The 14,344-nt window shown below is 38.3% G+C and overlaps 3 protein-coding genes across 4 annotated transcripts in view; 1 reads left to right on the top strand and 2 right to left on the bottom strand.

Moving 5' to 3' along the window:
* Positions 1-14,344, top strand: part of LOC108969947 — a 28,873-nt gene that overhangs the window by 14,063 nt on the left and 466 nt on the right. Inside the window, exons 1-3 of one of the 2 annotated variants that reach the window (XM_018934997.1) lie at positions 13,872-13,907; positions 13,965-14,009; positions 14,064-14,331. In XM_018934997.1, the coding sequence (XP_018790542.1) occupies positions 13,904-13,907; positions 13,965-14,009; positions 14,064-14,331 (317 nt within the window). In that variant the 5' untranslated portion in view covers positions 13,872-13,903. Of the gene's footprint in view, positions 1-13,871; positions 13,908-13,964; positions 14,010-14,063; positions 14,332-14,344 lie in introns of those variants that run through there. The other variant, XM_018934996.1, reaches the window with a different exon arrangement.
* Positions 10,129-10,971, bottom strand: LOC108969948. Its single transcript, XM_018934998.1, has 2 exons — positions 10,681-10,971; positions 10,129-10,619 (listed from the first exon to the last, which is right to left on the bottom strand). The coding sequence occupies exons 1-2, from the start codon at positions 10,873-10,875 to the stop codon at positions 10,206-10,208; spliced, it is 609 nt and encodes a 202-aa protein (XP_018790543.1). The 5' UTR covers positions 10,876-10,971; the 3' UTR covers positions 10,129-10,205.
* LOC108969946 (origin recognition complex subunit 4) lies at positions 12,069-13,713 on the bottom strand. Its single transcript, XM_018934995.1, has 3 exons — positions 13,464-13,713; positions 13,002-13,411; positions 12,069-12,931 (listed from the first exon to the last, which is right to left on the bottom strand). Exons 1-3 carry the CDS (start codon positions 13,644-13,646, stop codon positions 12,157-12,159), a joined length of 1,368 nt encoding a protein of 455 aa, XP_018790540.1. The 5' UTR covers positions 13,647-13,713; the 3' UTR covers positions 12,069-12,156.

Below are 14,344 nucleotides of genomic sequence, written 5' to 3' on the forward strand. Positions count from 1 at the left end.
TCTTACAAGACCAAATTGACGTAAGAACTGAATCGTCGTACGTTTGTCAACTGCGCTGAGCAACAACTGAATGGCTCCGTCTTCATTTAACCGTACTTCTTCCTTGATGAGCAAAAACGGCACGTTACTGTGAATGGGACCGCTACTGTCCAATGATAACCGAATATTTTTCGCCCAAATTGGTTGATATGGACTCGAACAGCGAATGCCACAATTGTTTTATTGAAAACTAAGTTTTGTGAACGTGTTATCTCACGAAATGATCCAGTCATTTGGCCGCCTCGATCGTGCGATATGACACCATTGGACTATTTGTCTATGATCTATGGTGTATGCCAATAAGCCAGCGACGATTGATGAACTTCATACGAATATCGAAAGTGAAATTGCAGCAGTATCGGTCGATTTCCATGCGTAATGACATCGAATGTACTTTCACAGGAATAAAGAGTTTTATTGATGTCCCAAAAGGTTTTTTTTTTTGCCTAAAAATTTTACTTTTGTAGCGCTTTTATTGAAAACTTCGTTATATAATTGCAAGTCGTGGACTCCTATGTCAAATTATAATATTCCGACTACCGTCAATTTTCTAGCGTGGAAATTCGCCGACTCCATAGATTTTGCTATATTAAGAGATATTTTGATATAAATACGAGTATATATTAATTTGATATTTCAGCTTACTTACATACAGATGCATTTGTACATATTACATGACTTTTTGCCAACACAAAAAAACATAAAAAAAAAACAGTCGCAAGCACAAAAAGAGTAATGCTTATTGAAATCACGACAATGCCAATATGAACAATAATCACTTCAAATTCTAATACTGATTTTCCTCTGACTGCATTGATGTGTGGAATTCACGCTGTGTGACTAAATTTACTATGCAATTATTCACTTGTTGCTACAAAAAATGGGGGAACGCATTTGTCATCGCCGCTCTAACCAATTTATCTATATGTATGCTGACTTTCTTTTGTTACATTTGACTTGATTTCGTAATTGGTTATTTGTGCAACAAATACAAACGCTAACATTCATTCCAAAGCAGCTACTAGACTTTGGATATAGTTGGGTGCATATAAAGGGTTGTATATATGGTCTATGAAAATGTCATACAAAGCGCGGTTTAGATTTTTGTTGCGGAAAATTTATTAAATAATTACTTTTAATATTGCTCCGATTGTATTGACAACTTATGTTGGCAAATTAGTCGCCAAATAATTTTCCCAAGCAGGCATGTATGTAAAATTATGCGATTCCTTTGCCTAAGTTGCCATACAATTTCTCAATTGGTGTAAATATCATGAGCAAAAAAATATTACAAAAGCAGGTTTGTGTTAAGAAAGATTTAAAGAATGTGTGTGTACATACGTATATACATATATATATGAATAATGTATGTGTGTAAACAAATTTTTAAAGGTCTACTTTAAACTGTTCTCAGCCAACTGTCTACAAACAAGTGATACTTCTCTTCAACATCAACACAATTAAAAAGAACTCCACACAAAACAAATAAATCTGTCATTGCAATGATTTAATTTCCCAAATATTTGGCCATCATAAATTCTCAATTTGGTACTGTTAAAGCAACGCCACTCCAACGCACACACAATGCCGCTGCTTATTAGTTATTATTATTTCTTTTGAAAATATAGAAAATAAAATTATTCGTGAACAAAGAAGCATGGCAGTGAAAGAAAGTCATAAAAGAAAGGTGAAAATTGAAAAACACTTAATTTCCACGCTTTCAAATCGAATGACTAAAACTAAGCACACCCACCAACCCAGCTCATTGTAGGAAATGCTCGCAACGCCTTAACAAATGAATTGACCGGACCTACCGCCGACACTGCTGACAACGCCGCATGCGCGTATTGATGTATACAACCTTGCGCACTATGCTGCAACAATGCAACACCTTGCCGTTGCGCAGGCGCTTTTGTTTCTTTTATCTGCCGCAAACCACAAGAACACTCGTTTTTCTGTATCGGTAAATATCTGCGCGCGCCTTTGTCTGCGACACCCTTGTCATGTTGCTATTAGCCAAGCATTGTCAATGCTTTTGTATTCGTATTGATCTCATTGGTATTAGCAGAAATTACACAACAAACCATAAAACCACTGACCAACTATATTTAAACGTTTTGTTTTTGGAATGCTTGGACATTGCGTGTGTCCTTTGTGTTTAATCCTGGTTGCGTGGTAATGACGTTATGTGCATGTGTGCGTAACAGCTAGATATAGGACCTTTGAGAATACCTGCTGTTTGTGCAATAAACGAAAAAGAAAATTTTAAGCCGATTATATTTATGTAATGTCTAAGAAATATACGTAAGAAGAAGAAAAATAACAAGAGGGTTATAGTTACGCACTTTTGACTTTCTTTTGTAATATTAAATTTGCATAACTGTAATTACCAGAATTTATTTACACTTATTAACATTGTTATATACAAAAATAGAGAATTCGTAATGCTCCTAACACTTTGTTAAGTAATAGACCTTTGTAAACCTGATAAATTCAAATATATTTTCAAATATTCCAATTAAAGCTCTCAGTAATCGACATACCGGTTTAACCGGATATTGCAATATTCAAATAATAATAAGCGGTTTCTAGTATCCAGATAATCGTGAGTCGTCGAATATTCAATAATCCACTCATTTCCGACTATCCGGTTAACCGTTCGTTGTCGATCATGCGAATAGTAAGGGATCAACTTCTACAAATTGTTTCTACAAACATATAACGGGTGAGGTATTTTTTTCAATAGACTTTCTTGCACAGATCACGCGTATTAAGCTGTCATGTTATTTTTGTTCACTATTTGGCATTTCATCATAGGAAGACTTAGGCTAGAACACTGATTACAAATCGTTCAACTTTATTACGAAAATTCACGTTCTGTGAAGACTGTATTTCACGCGGTCGACTCAACTTATGGTCAACATAATCGATTTACTCAGCATACTATTCGCACTACCATCACGCATCTTGAGACCCAGTATTCATTATTGAATAATATTCGACCGAATGGGTCCAGCACGTAGTGAAGAAAAGGTAGCTGTGAGTCTCGGACTGGCTTATGGAACGATTTATTACATTTTACGTCGAGGTCTTATATTGAAAGCGTACAAAATATAGCTTATGAAAGAACTGAAGTCGCTGGGCCTTTCTAAGCGTCATAGCTTCGCTCTATTGGATCTCAAAAGTTCCAAGAAGATTCGACGTTTTGAGCCAAATTTTGTTCTACGATGAGGCCCATTTCTGGTTCAGTGAGATAGTAAATAAACAAACCTGAATAGATTCAAGAAATGCGACTGTCAATATTTCAAATATATCAACTAAAACCACCATTGTACATATGTATTCCGACTACCTGTTTCCCCAAATGAATTTTCTAACTAAATACACCGTTTGCATGTCAACGCCTTCTTATGTAAAAAAAAAGGCTTAGATGTCCAACAGTGCAACTTGAAAATGCCAACACCTTCAAATAAAAATATTGACAACAAGCGTCAAGAGCGTATTCGCCCATAAATTACACAGAGCGAGTTAGAAACTAAGAAGAAGTTTTCCTGGAAAAAAAACAGCGTGACATCTTGCGCTTGCGAGTGGCACACTTTTCACCTCTCAATCCCAACAAATGGCAAAAAATTGGAAAATACTTAATACAATGATTAATTACTTATTTATGACTCAGCTGAATTGTAAATACGTCGCTCACAAATTAGCAGATTCATAAATCGCGTGCGCATCGTGCCAAACACTCACACATTTATATATTGTATTTGCATTTTTAATAGCGATCTATGCATGTAGTTCCTTAGATTTTTTGGAGCTCCGGCGACAAGCTTGGAATTTCGTGCATGAATTTGTACTTCGGTAGCCGTCAGTCGAAACTCATTAGCAAAACAAGCGCGTTTTTTTTGATTTTATGAATTTTTAATATTATATATCCACTATAAAAATCGCAAGGAATAATCAGCTATTGTTATTATATTTAGTTTTTTTTATGTGCCCATCTTTAAACACCGTTTTTTTTCCAAAAAACAAGCAGCCTTTTGCTTGAAAGTGCATCGTGCGCGAACCACTTTTGCTGGATTCAGTTCATCCTGAACATGGGTGCTTACAGTCTACTGCTGTTTACTTTCGAGCTCATACGCGTTAATCCACGATGTCTCACCTGTCACGAACACTCTCTGCGAAATAGTTGAAAGGGGCTTAAGTCAAGCAAGGGGATGGTGCAATACGGTGGGGTTAAATATCAAACCGTCAAGAACAATCGTTAAACCCTTTACAAAACGAAGATCTCTTGATCTCTAGGGGCTTGAGGCCCCTAATACTCGTTGGCAGAGAGTTAGAGATGTCTAAAGAGGTAAAATTCCTAGACCTCGCATTAGGCTCAACCTTACGGTGTAATAGGCATGTGGAATTAACAGTGTTCAGAACCACCAAGGTACTCATGTCGTCTCAACAAAAGAAGCCCTTAGGGAAACACATAACACTGGCCCTTCTTCCAAGGAACGTGTTTACGAAGAGGGAAAACTTCTGAGGGGCAGCACTATCCAGTGGTATACTGTCGGCTCGAAAACACCGGAAGGCTTTGGAGCAGGCATTGTGGGACCGCATACCAAACTATCTGTACTAATGGAACGTTTTCCAAGCATCTTTCAAGCGGAAATCTTAGCTATAAGTCGTGTGCAGAAATCATTATCCGTCAACTCCTATTGCCACCAGCGTATCGCTATACTTAATGATAGTCAAGCGGCACTAAAAGCGATCTCAGCTTATGAGGCCAGATAGCTTTGAGTGGAGGATTGTATAGGGAGGCTGAACCAACTATCAGTTTGCAACCGTGTACACCTGATCTGGGTGCCGGGGCATAAAATTGTAGCCGGCAAGCGGCAGCGTCCATGATGATGGGGCTAGAACCGTGCATTGCGGTGCTCAGCATGCTGCAGAGAGTGGAGAGAGAACGGCACTGACAGCTACAGACAAGCTACTATTGAGAGGGTACAACCTTGTAAGGTTTAAATATATGATCAACTGTCTTTGACACAAATTCCGTCTCCTCGTCGCTCTTTATAGAGGGCATTGCATGCTCAGAAAGCACTTTACCGACATATAGTCGCTTGCGCAAACTGCCGGTTTTGCGACATGAAATCGGAAACTCCAGAAAACCTAATACTAGATTGGCGAGCAATTTGTTGAAGCAAGCTCAAAGCCATAGGTTCCATCTACATGGACAGGTATCTTATCGCTTATGTCACGTGCAGCAAGCTCCTGGAATTGCACAATTGCACGTAGGTCGCAGTGCGAAGCCTCAAATATTTTCTAGCCATCTATGGCACATACCAACTTCTTGGCAAAGTCACTATTCTCTGTTTAGGTACTAAAGAATCTTCAAGTCGGTTATATGCTTCATGTGAACGTAATCTAATTAAAATTTTATTATAATCCGTTAACAGGAGCTCATAATCACGAAACTAATTATATGATCATGCTACGATGATATTTTAATTGAATTTGTATTAACTCAGGTATTATTCCATAAAGGCGAACCCAACATAATTGAACCAAAGAATAATAATATAAACAATTGCAACAACTCACGTCCGAACATTGCAACAAAACTGTGCTAATTGTTTGCGAGAATTACACGCATCAGTGTCATAAATCACCCAGTTCTTGGGGCAACTCCATGCGCATAAGTAAAGTACTCAACAACAAGTAATGTGACAAATATCAAACCGACAAACAAGTGCAGCAAAGACACGCGCATACACACACACACCTCAGTGCAATGCGCATGAGTGGAGGTGTGGAAAGTGAGAAAAATTGCGCTTCAACGTAGATCTGCGGTGAAATGATAAATGAACGCCTCATGATGTGATAAAAATGGAATTAACATGACACCGAAGCGGCAGCGCGCTTTGACAGCACCGCTCAACAGCGCAACAATGCTTCCCCCTGCCAGCACGTTCTAATGCTCAGTGACCAGCAGACGTACTTAGCCACTCGTTCAGTGCACGCGTGGAGGGCTTGTTAATTATATTGGAATGCTGCGAACACTCCGCTTGCTGCTGTCATTGCCATTTCCCATGTACCACCTTTTCACAAACAATCGTGTGTGTGTGTGTGTAAGAGTAATGGTGACTGCTGCATTTGTATTCGCGCTGCATTGCCTACAAAATACAAAAGCATCAAATGCCACTCGCCGCTCCGCGTCTGACTGCTGTTAAATGTGCAGCAAATCTGTGCAATTAAATTGTGCAATGGCATTGTGTATTAGCATAGGTTTGCTGTGTTGGTGCATAGAATCCCCGCTCTGCAACTTGCTGCAAAGTGACAGCTGAATGCCTGCAATGGTAAGCGAAATAATGGCAGTGCTGCGGCGGTGACTTGCCAAAATCGCAAGATTTGTTGCTTGTGTACGAGGGTGGTCCAATGTTTACTGCGCCTCACCGAAATGTACTATTCTCTAGAATATTCTAGTACGTACTTATTATCGACTATGGTCCAACTTTCAGTGTCAAATCGGACACGTAGTTTTGTTTTGATCGTACGCGGAAACGGGCTTGTCTGCAAATCTTGGAAAATGTGCCTCAAAGTCGTACATCGGTTTTTGATAATCTATACCCAGGAATTCCGAAAGCGGCTACCATGGAGAATAACGTGATGAAAGTGAAGATGCCCGAGATAGCTAAAATGGTAATCATATCAAAGCTCAATCATCATATCTTGCAAGAAAAATTGGGCATGAAAAACCTGTTGCAATGCATGGAACGACATCATTAACTGTACATCGTAACTTTGTATATTGGTATCGCCATTTATCATTCCGGGCTTTACCTTTGTTATCATCGTCCAACAGAGTTCTTCTAAGGGGTCCCAGAACATATTTTAATAAGATTTTCTGGATGGCTTCAGCAATAATTTTCCACAAGGTTATAAATGAGCTTTCAACAACGAGCGGAATCGAATTCAAACAGCTTCTAATTTATTCATATCTTCCTACCCACTTATTCAGCTTTGGCTTTTAGAGTCCCAGATCTCTATCCCATCTTTTCCCCGTCTCACGCTTTTTATATGACTACTTAAMAGTTTCATGACTGCTGAGCTTTCGGATCTACCATTTCTTGCATCAATCTTTTCGTCTGACTACTGAAAAACTTTTTGGAAAGAGAACTTCATGAAAGCCACTACTGAGCTTTGGGACCTTCCATTCCTTGCATTAAGCTTTTCGTCTGACTTTATGGAAGTCTTATCTGAGCTTTCGTACCTTCTATACATCGTCGCAGGCTTTTCATCGGAATACCTGTTTCGTTGCGAGACCGCCGACAAAGTTCAAGGACCAGTCAAAACAGTGGACTTCACCCGGCGAAGACTATTTTATCAACCGGAAGGGTATATGACCACTGCATTCTGGGAATCATAAAAAATAATCAACATTGACTACTTGAAGGAAAGCTTAATGATCACATAGCTCTACTGTGCTAATTGCCGAAAAAAATAACCCATTTGACGAAGAAAAACGTGCTTCGACATTAACATATCCAAATTGGTGGATACTCCAACCTCGGTATTCTCTAGATTTGACCTCGTGTGACCTTTTTTGTATTCTAACTTGAAAAAGTCACTAACTGGGCACAATGCGTAGGTTATCGCCACCACGGTGACCTACTTTGCAGACCTCCAGAAAATGTATTTTTGAGACCGGTCAAAGAAGTTGGAGCATCACTGTGCCAAGATTAAGTTGAGAAATAATCTTTTTCCAATTTTTTGGTTTTCTTTTTGAGTCAAAAATTTATCGGACTGCCCTCGTAAGTGTGCTCGCACACACACATTTGCGCTGTTAACTGCATTGCTGTGCATTTTTCAATGGCATTATCTGCTAAACAATGCCACATAAATATTATAATTAATTTTAATTTATACACTAATTAATTAGCGCCATAATTTTGCACAATTTAAACTGGATGAAAAGTTATAGCATTAGTTGTGCGCATAGCCAACTGATTTGTTGTCCGTCCGCATAGATGTGTCACTAGGTAAATGTCAAAGTCTTTTGGCGCACAATGGCACCTGAAGTGTGTAATATTATGCCCGACACGTTTGTTTTTTCAGTCTTGCGTTATTTATTCAATTGCCTTGCTTTTGTTTTTGTATTTTTGCAAACGCCTTGAGTGATCAGGTGTTTTGTGGCTGCCATTGTGTGTCGTGCTGAGCACTTGCGCACCGACATTGCTTCAGTCACATTTATTTGGAAAAGTTTATAATGCGGTTTTCCTATTTCTTGGTTTTTGACTGTGTGTGTATGTATGTATGTGTGTTTTTATTGCGCAGCCACCACCTGCCAATCACTCTTAGCATTTGCGATTCGCTGTCAATGCGGTTGTATGCGAGTGCAGTTGCAATTGTTATTTGACTTCAAGTGTTTGGTGTGTCCAAAGGGATTTGTCAGTCAAATTGCACAGGTATTACTGTGCATAAGAAGTATCTTATCTAGACTTATGCATTTTCATTTGTCAGTTAATTTTTTATCAACAAAAATGAGAAAGAAGGTTATATGATACTAAAACGAGGGCGGCCTTCTTCTTTAGTGGCGTAGACATTGCTTATGCGGTTATAGCCGAGTTTATCGCAGCGCGCCAGTCGTTCTTTCTTTTCCATGTTGATTGAAGATTCCAAGCGAAACCAGGTCCTCCTCCACCTGCTCTTTCCAACGAAGTGGAGGTCTTCCTCTTGCACTTCTCCCCCCGGCGGGTACTGCGTCGGATACTCTCAGAGCTGGAGTGTTTTCGTTCATTCGAACGACGTGATCTAACTAACGTAGCCGCTGTCTATTAATTCGCTAAACTATGGCGTCGTATATCTCGTAGAGGTCCAGCCCGCTCCTCACTAAGCTTTCGATGTCGCTAACGTCTCAAGTTCTTCAAAAAATATAACAAATAGTGAATCGAAATGTTTTGTAATTAAATCTAGTTCTCAAAAAAGTATGAATTTTAGAGCTATCAGACAATTGATTCGTGACGTCAATCAAAAAGCATTTTATGATTAAAATAATGCTGTCGATATTAAAAAATGTCCTTAGGTATGTTATTCAGGCGCTGCCCAGACGAAATGCTCATTCTGAAGTGATTTACAAGGTCTGATACACGCTTAATGTAAAGGTAGGTCAGTGCCCTGCAGTCTATCGTATCATAATCTGAGGAAACCGTAAGGTTTAAGGTATTAGCCACTGGGATATTTCTAGATATCCTATTTTGCTAATAGTGTCCATAGATTGCGCCGGAAAGTGTAAGACCGCGAAAGTTACTATCAGACTGTGATAATCTGAGTTTCTAAATTAACAGATATTTGCAAATTCTGAAATCATCCCAAGCTTTGACTTTATAAACGATCGTTTGAATCATGAAATCGCCAAACCAAACTCTGGCGACCATGTGGAAGGGTGTATTGTCTGGAACTCTCATCTTCAGCTTCTGACTTCTTGACTATTACAGTGTTTTTCAAGGCGAGGTTACTGCCATTAGTTAGCGGTAGATATGCTGCTTAGGAGTGCAGCCTCCTTCCGAGGATTGAATATCCACTCTGATAGCAGTGCGGCGATACTAGCCTTGAGCTCAATAACCGTTCATTCAGAGCTGGTTAAGAATGACATAACCTCATAATTAATGGCTTCGAGTAACTTTGTGATAAGATTACTATAGGCGCCAGCTCACAGCTGAATTGTAGATAATTGTAAAGCTGACGATCTGGTCACGAAAAGTATACTTTCCTCCTGTGTTCTACCACTGGATAGCTGAGTTTCGCGAATATCCAACCCTTAGTAAGGCTAGCTTCTCCCTAGTTGTAAATCTTACCGGACGTCAGCTGCAAAACTATATGGAAGAAAACAAGGTCGAAACATTTCAACACTTCCTTGGATGGAGTATCCCAAGTTTTCGAGGTCAGGGCTTAAACACTTTTGAGCACAGATCATCAGATATGCCAACAAGACGGTGGGAATAGAAATTCAATGCATGAGCAAATTGCTGTTGAACACAAAGTGATTAAGGTTAGATGTAGGTTAATTCACCTAATATTTTATTTTTGACTAGATATGCCCGCACCATAATAGATTACCATATTCAATGCCCAATAATACAATAAATGTTACAAAATCTTCAAAAAATGCTTGCTTATTCCTAATCCAGTTGATTGTAGCGCATAAAATCTCCACCGTACTTCGGCGCGTACATCTCGTCCACGTCTTTGTTGTAATATATATAATCATTGCTGTTGGAATTCGATACTAGCGGTGTAAAGCCACTGTTCATATCAATATTGAGATCGGCCTTCAGTCGTTGATCTGGCTTACGACCCAACGAAATCAGCTTGCCATACAATTCCGTGTCCCTTTGTAGTGCACGATCGAAGTCCTTCCAGTGTATGAATTTTATATTATCCGGCGCGATTGCATTCTTATTCAGCAACTCAATGAGTGTATTCGAAGTGACCGGCTGCACCAGGCTGTATTCACGTTCCGCGGCTGCAGCTGCTTCGGCTGGATTCATAAGCATACGTTTAGAAAGCGAAGGCAAAAGGGCGACGTCCAGTTCCTGAAAAAAACAAAATAAATTTTTAAAAGAAAAACATATTTCCATAAAACTTCGTTTTTACCCCATCGCCACGACGTCCGATGCGTGGTATTGTCTTCATATTCTTCAAGAAATAACTGTCCGAGCGTCGTCCCAGGCGCGGTACATTCTTAGTGATCTTCAAGAAGAACCCTGGACTTTCATTGCCCTGACAATGGTTTGCTAGTGTAGTTAGTAAGAGCAAAACACCAAATGTTAGCAGCAAAGTGGAATGCATATTTTCCTTTTTGTTTTGGTTGCAGTCAGTGTTGACACTAATACACTAAGAATAATACTTTTTTTTGTTTTGGGTACTGCTGCTAAGCATTCTAACGTGCTTGTTCCCACACACTGTGCTCTCGGTTGACATAACAGCCCAATTTATACTTAAGCTCAAGCCGATCGCATTGTTCAACGAATTATGCTGGTGCCGAAATCATGAGGGAATTAGCATTATCGATCGATTTAGTAGAGAGCATTGATGATATGGAAGTTTGAATGGCCTAGATACTATATGCTGACATGTGGTCTGAAAAGCTGTTATCATCACCCTCTTTAAACCAGACACCTTTATTTCTAGGAGTATACGCATACATATCTATATATATGTATAAGTTTGTATGTATATCTGTATATACTTCATGAATGAATTCAAAATCTCAGTATGGTCTGAAAAACTACATAACTGTAAAACTTCGTATGTAAATCGATTTTTGGGGTATATAAAAAAAAGAGAATTTTCATTTTGTGAAAAAATGTTTGTTCTGTTGTTTAAATTAATGTTCTCGCTTTCACAATAGTCCTCATTCAATTTTTGGTCCGACATCAAATCGACATAACCGAATTTTTATCCAGCCAAGGCCTGTCAAGACGGTAGCAATCCTCTAATTATCGGGGGAAGGGCACTACAACGACAGAACAATCCAAATTTATTCATAGCCAAGAACTGTCGATTCAGCAACTTTGTCTTTAAAAACCATTTAACAATTATTTTAGGCTGCTGCAACAACCTTAACAGATTTTAAAAATTTGATTCGAATTTTTCCATAAAGAGAGTTATGTATGCTACACCAAAAGAGAAAATGATGATAAAGGGCAAAAGAAATTTCTTTGTTCGAACACAGTTTAGATTCAATCTGAGCAATTGCAACGCTGTGTCGAAGTATAACGGCAAAGTAAATAATTCGTTAACGGCAGAATTTAAACTTATATTTGTACAAATTTACCAAAACCTTCTAAACGGACGGAAAATGCCCGATTTTAAAACAATAAAACATTTTTAAAAAAGATCCTTGCGATTGTCCTTATGAGAATTGTCCCGGATGTTGGTATAAATGCGATAAACGCGGCAGCAACTAATATTCACACTTTTGCTGGGTTAGCCGGAAATATATAGTGGTATGAAAACGTACTGAATAAAACAACTAACTGTTCAATTCTTATAAATTTAATGACTTAAAATACTGAATAAGCCTTAAAATGTAATAAAAATATTTAACGTAATCATATTTCTATTTGCCTAAATTATAGAGCTCTGCGCCCATTGCGCTACCTCTGTTGGCAGAGCTTGATATTTTTGTACAGCATCATTCAACTGACCATACGTTAATGCCAGGCGGTGCATTTCGAAGTCTTTTTGTACTTTGCCAACTGAATTAGAAATTGGTAGTATTACTTCCATATGACGCAGGCGTTCAAATGCCTTAAGTGAGACGGCACGTTCTATGCCCTGCATAGTGGTCGACACTTTAGCGAATTTTGCAAAACGTGCGAAAATAATTTCGAAATTGAAAGGGTCGCGATCATAGATTTCAGAATGGTGTTTGATGGCAATGACGAGACACAATTCGAGCACGGATAAGCCACACAATAATTCCACTCTCGGATCAACTGTGTAGGTTGCAACTATTTCGGACATTTGCTCTGCGGTGATATTTGGTTGCGCGTCCGGATCTAATTGCGACACAAGGCGGAATATGAATATTTTTAGAAATGATTCACTTTTATCGATTTCATATAGTGTCTTTAACGAAGATACTGCCACAGATTTGGCATCATCTATTAACACAGCTATGCCATTATTCCAAGCTTCAATAAATTTTCTGTTAAATTTGTACTTCGCAGGATTGAAATGACAACGTTGCATTGTTAGCTCAGTTGAATTCAGTTTCGGTAAATGCGATATACGTTCTGCGATTTGCTTCAATTCTCTTTCGGTAGGTATGCTTAGTAAAGTCTCGAACAGATCCAGATATTTTTCAAAATTATCCGATGTCGGAAAAAGAAAAACTTGTCTGCAATCAAATGTTATAATTTTAATATTATATAATTCATTTTAAAATTGAACTTTGGTTAAGTTATTACCTGTGTGAAAATCGGGATTTTACCCGCTTCTCCAACAATTCAATGACATCCAGTCGGCATGTTGCTCCTATCACACAGATCGGTGCTTGTGCCGATTGTGACACGTCAAACAAATTGTACAATAAGGTTTGATTGTGATGCGCGCAGAAGAGATCAAATTCATCTAATATGAAGATTACACTTTTAGAACGTTTGTTGCCTGATTTCAGGCATGCCAACAGAAATGCTAAATTTTCTGCAAAAGAACCAAAAGCTTTTCCATTGGCAGCATTTTCCAACTGCATTTGTACTGTGATCGACTTGAGTGCCAATTTGTCATCAGTATGAAGATTGCCATTTAAATGCACAAGCATTGTGTTTTGTTGAAAATCTGTGCTAGGCACAAGGTCACTCAGCACTGCATTAATTAGCTAGAATAAAAGCAATTATAAATTTTTACATTAATTTTTTTTAAGAACTTACCGTACTTTTGCCCGATCCTCGCGGGCCTATGAGCAGTACTGAATTTGATTCTCCCAGTTCTGCAGTTCGTTGTAGCAACTGCTTTACGTTTTCACGTTCCGCCTCATGCCCGTGTAAAGTTGTATAGTCACGCTGTAATCGTTCTTTTAAAAAACGTCTAATTTGTATTAAATCGTCTTGCATTTTCTTAAAATTTACTACGGAATTTTCTTATGACAAATTGTTTACAAAATGCATCTACTAAACAGCTGTTGTTTAATTGAGCGCCAAAAAGTTTTTTCATAATTCAAATACAGATGTCGCTATTACAAGTAGTGTTACATATACAAAATTATACTGCTCATAGTGCTGCCAAAGTCACAATCTATAATTTTGACGTTTAATTGAAAAGTAAAATAAACAGAAATTTCTTACACGCAATTGGATAAATATAAATTATAATGGGTAATATTTAGTGGATACTTTTTACATGAAATAAAACTTATAATGCATATTTATTAGATCATTTCCAATTGCAAGATGAAGTGCAGGCATTGCAAAAACTACGTGAGTTTCCTTATCACAGCTGAAAAAAAATCTTAATAATGGCTTGCATTACAGGGGAGCACTATGAGCATCAGCTGCGTCTTGTGGGACTGGAACTCTGCGACCTGCCTGATGATGTTTGTAATTTATTAGAAGAATGTGCAGAACTGCAAAAGGTCACACAGCTGCATGACTTACACTTGGAATATCTGAAAGAATTTTATTACGTTAAATTGAAGGAGCATTTGGAAAATGGTATAACCATCGCTAAAATGCAATCAGAAATCAAGGAACAAGAACAACAACTACAAAAAGAAATAGCGGAATGCAATTTACTTGAAAAGTAATTTCATTTT

This window comes from Bactrocera latifrons, unplaced genomic scaffold, assembly GCF_001853355.1.
Source record: "Bactrocera latifrons isolate USDA-ARS-PBARC rearing strain unplaced genomic scaffold, ASM185335v1 scaffold_27, whole genome shotgun sequence".
NCBI classification, from domain to species: Eukaryota; Metazoa; Arthropoda; class Insecta; order Diptera; family Tephritidae; genus Bactrocera; species Bactrocera latifrons.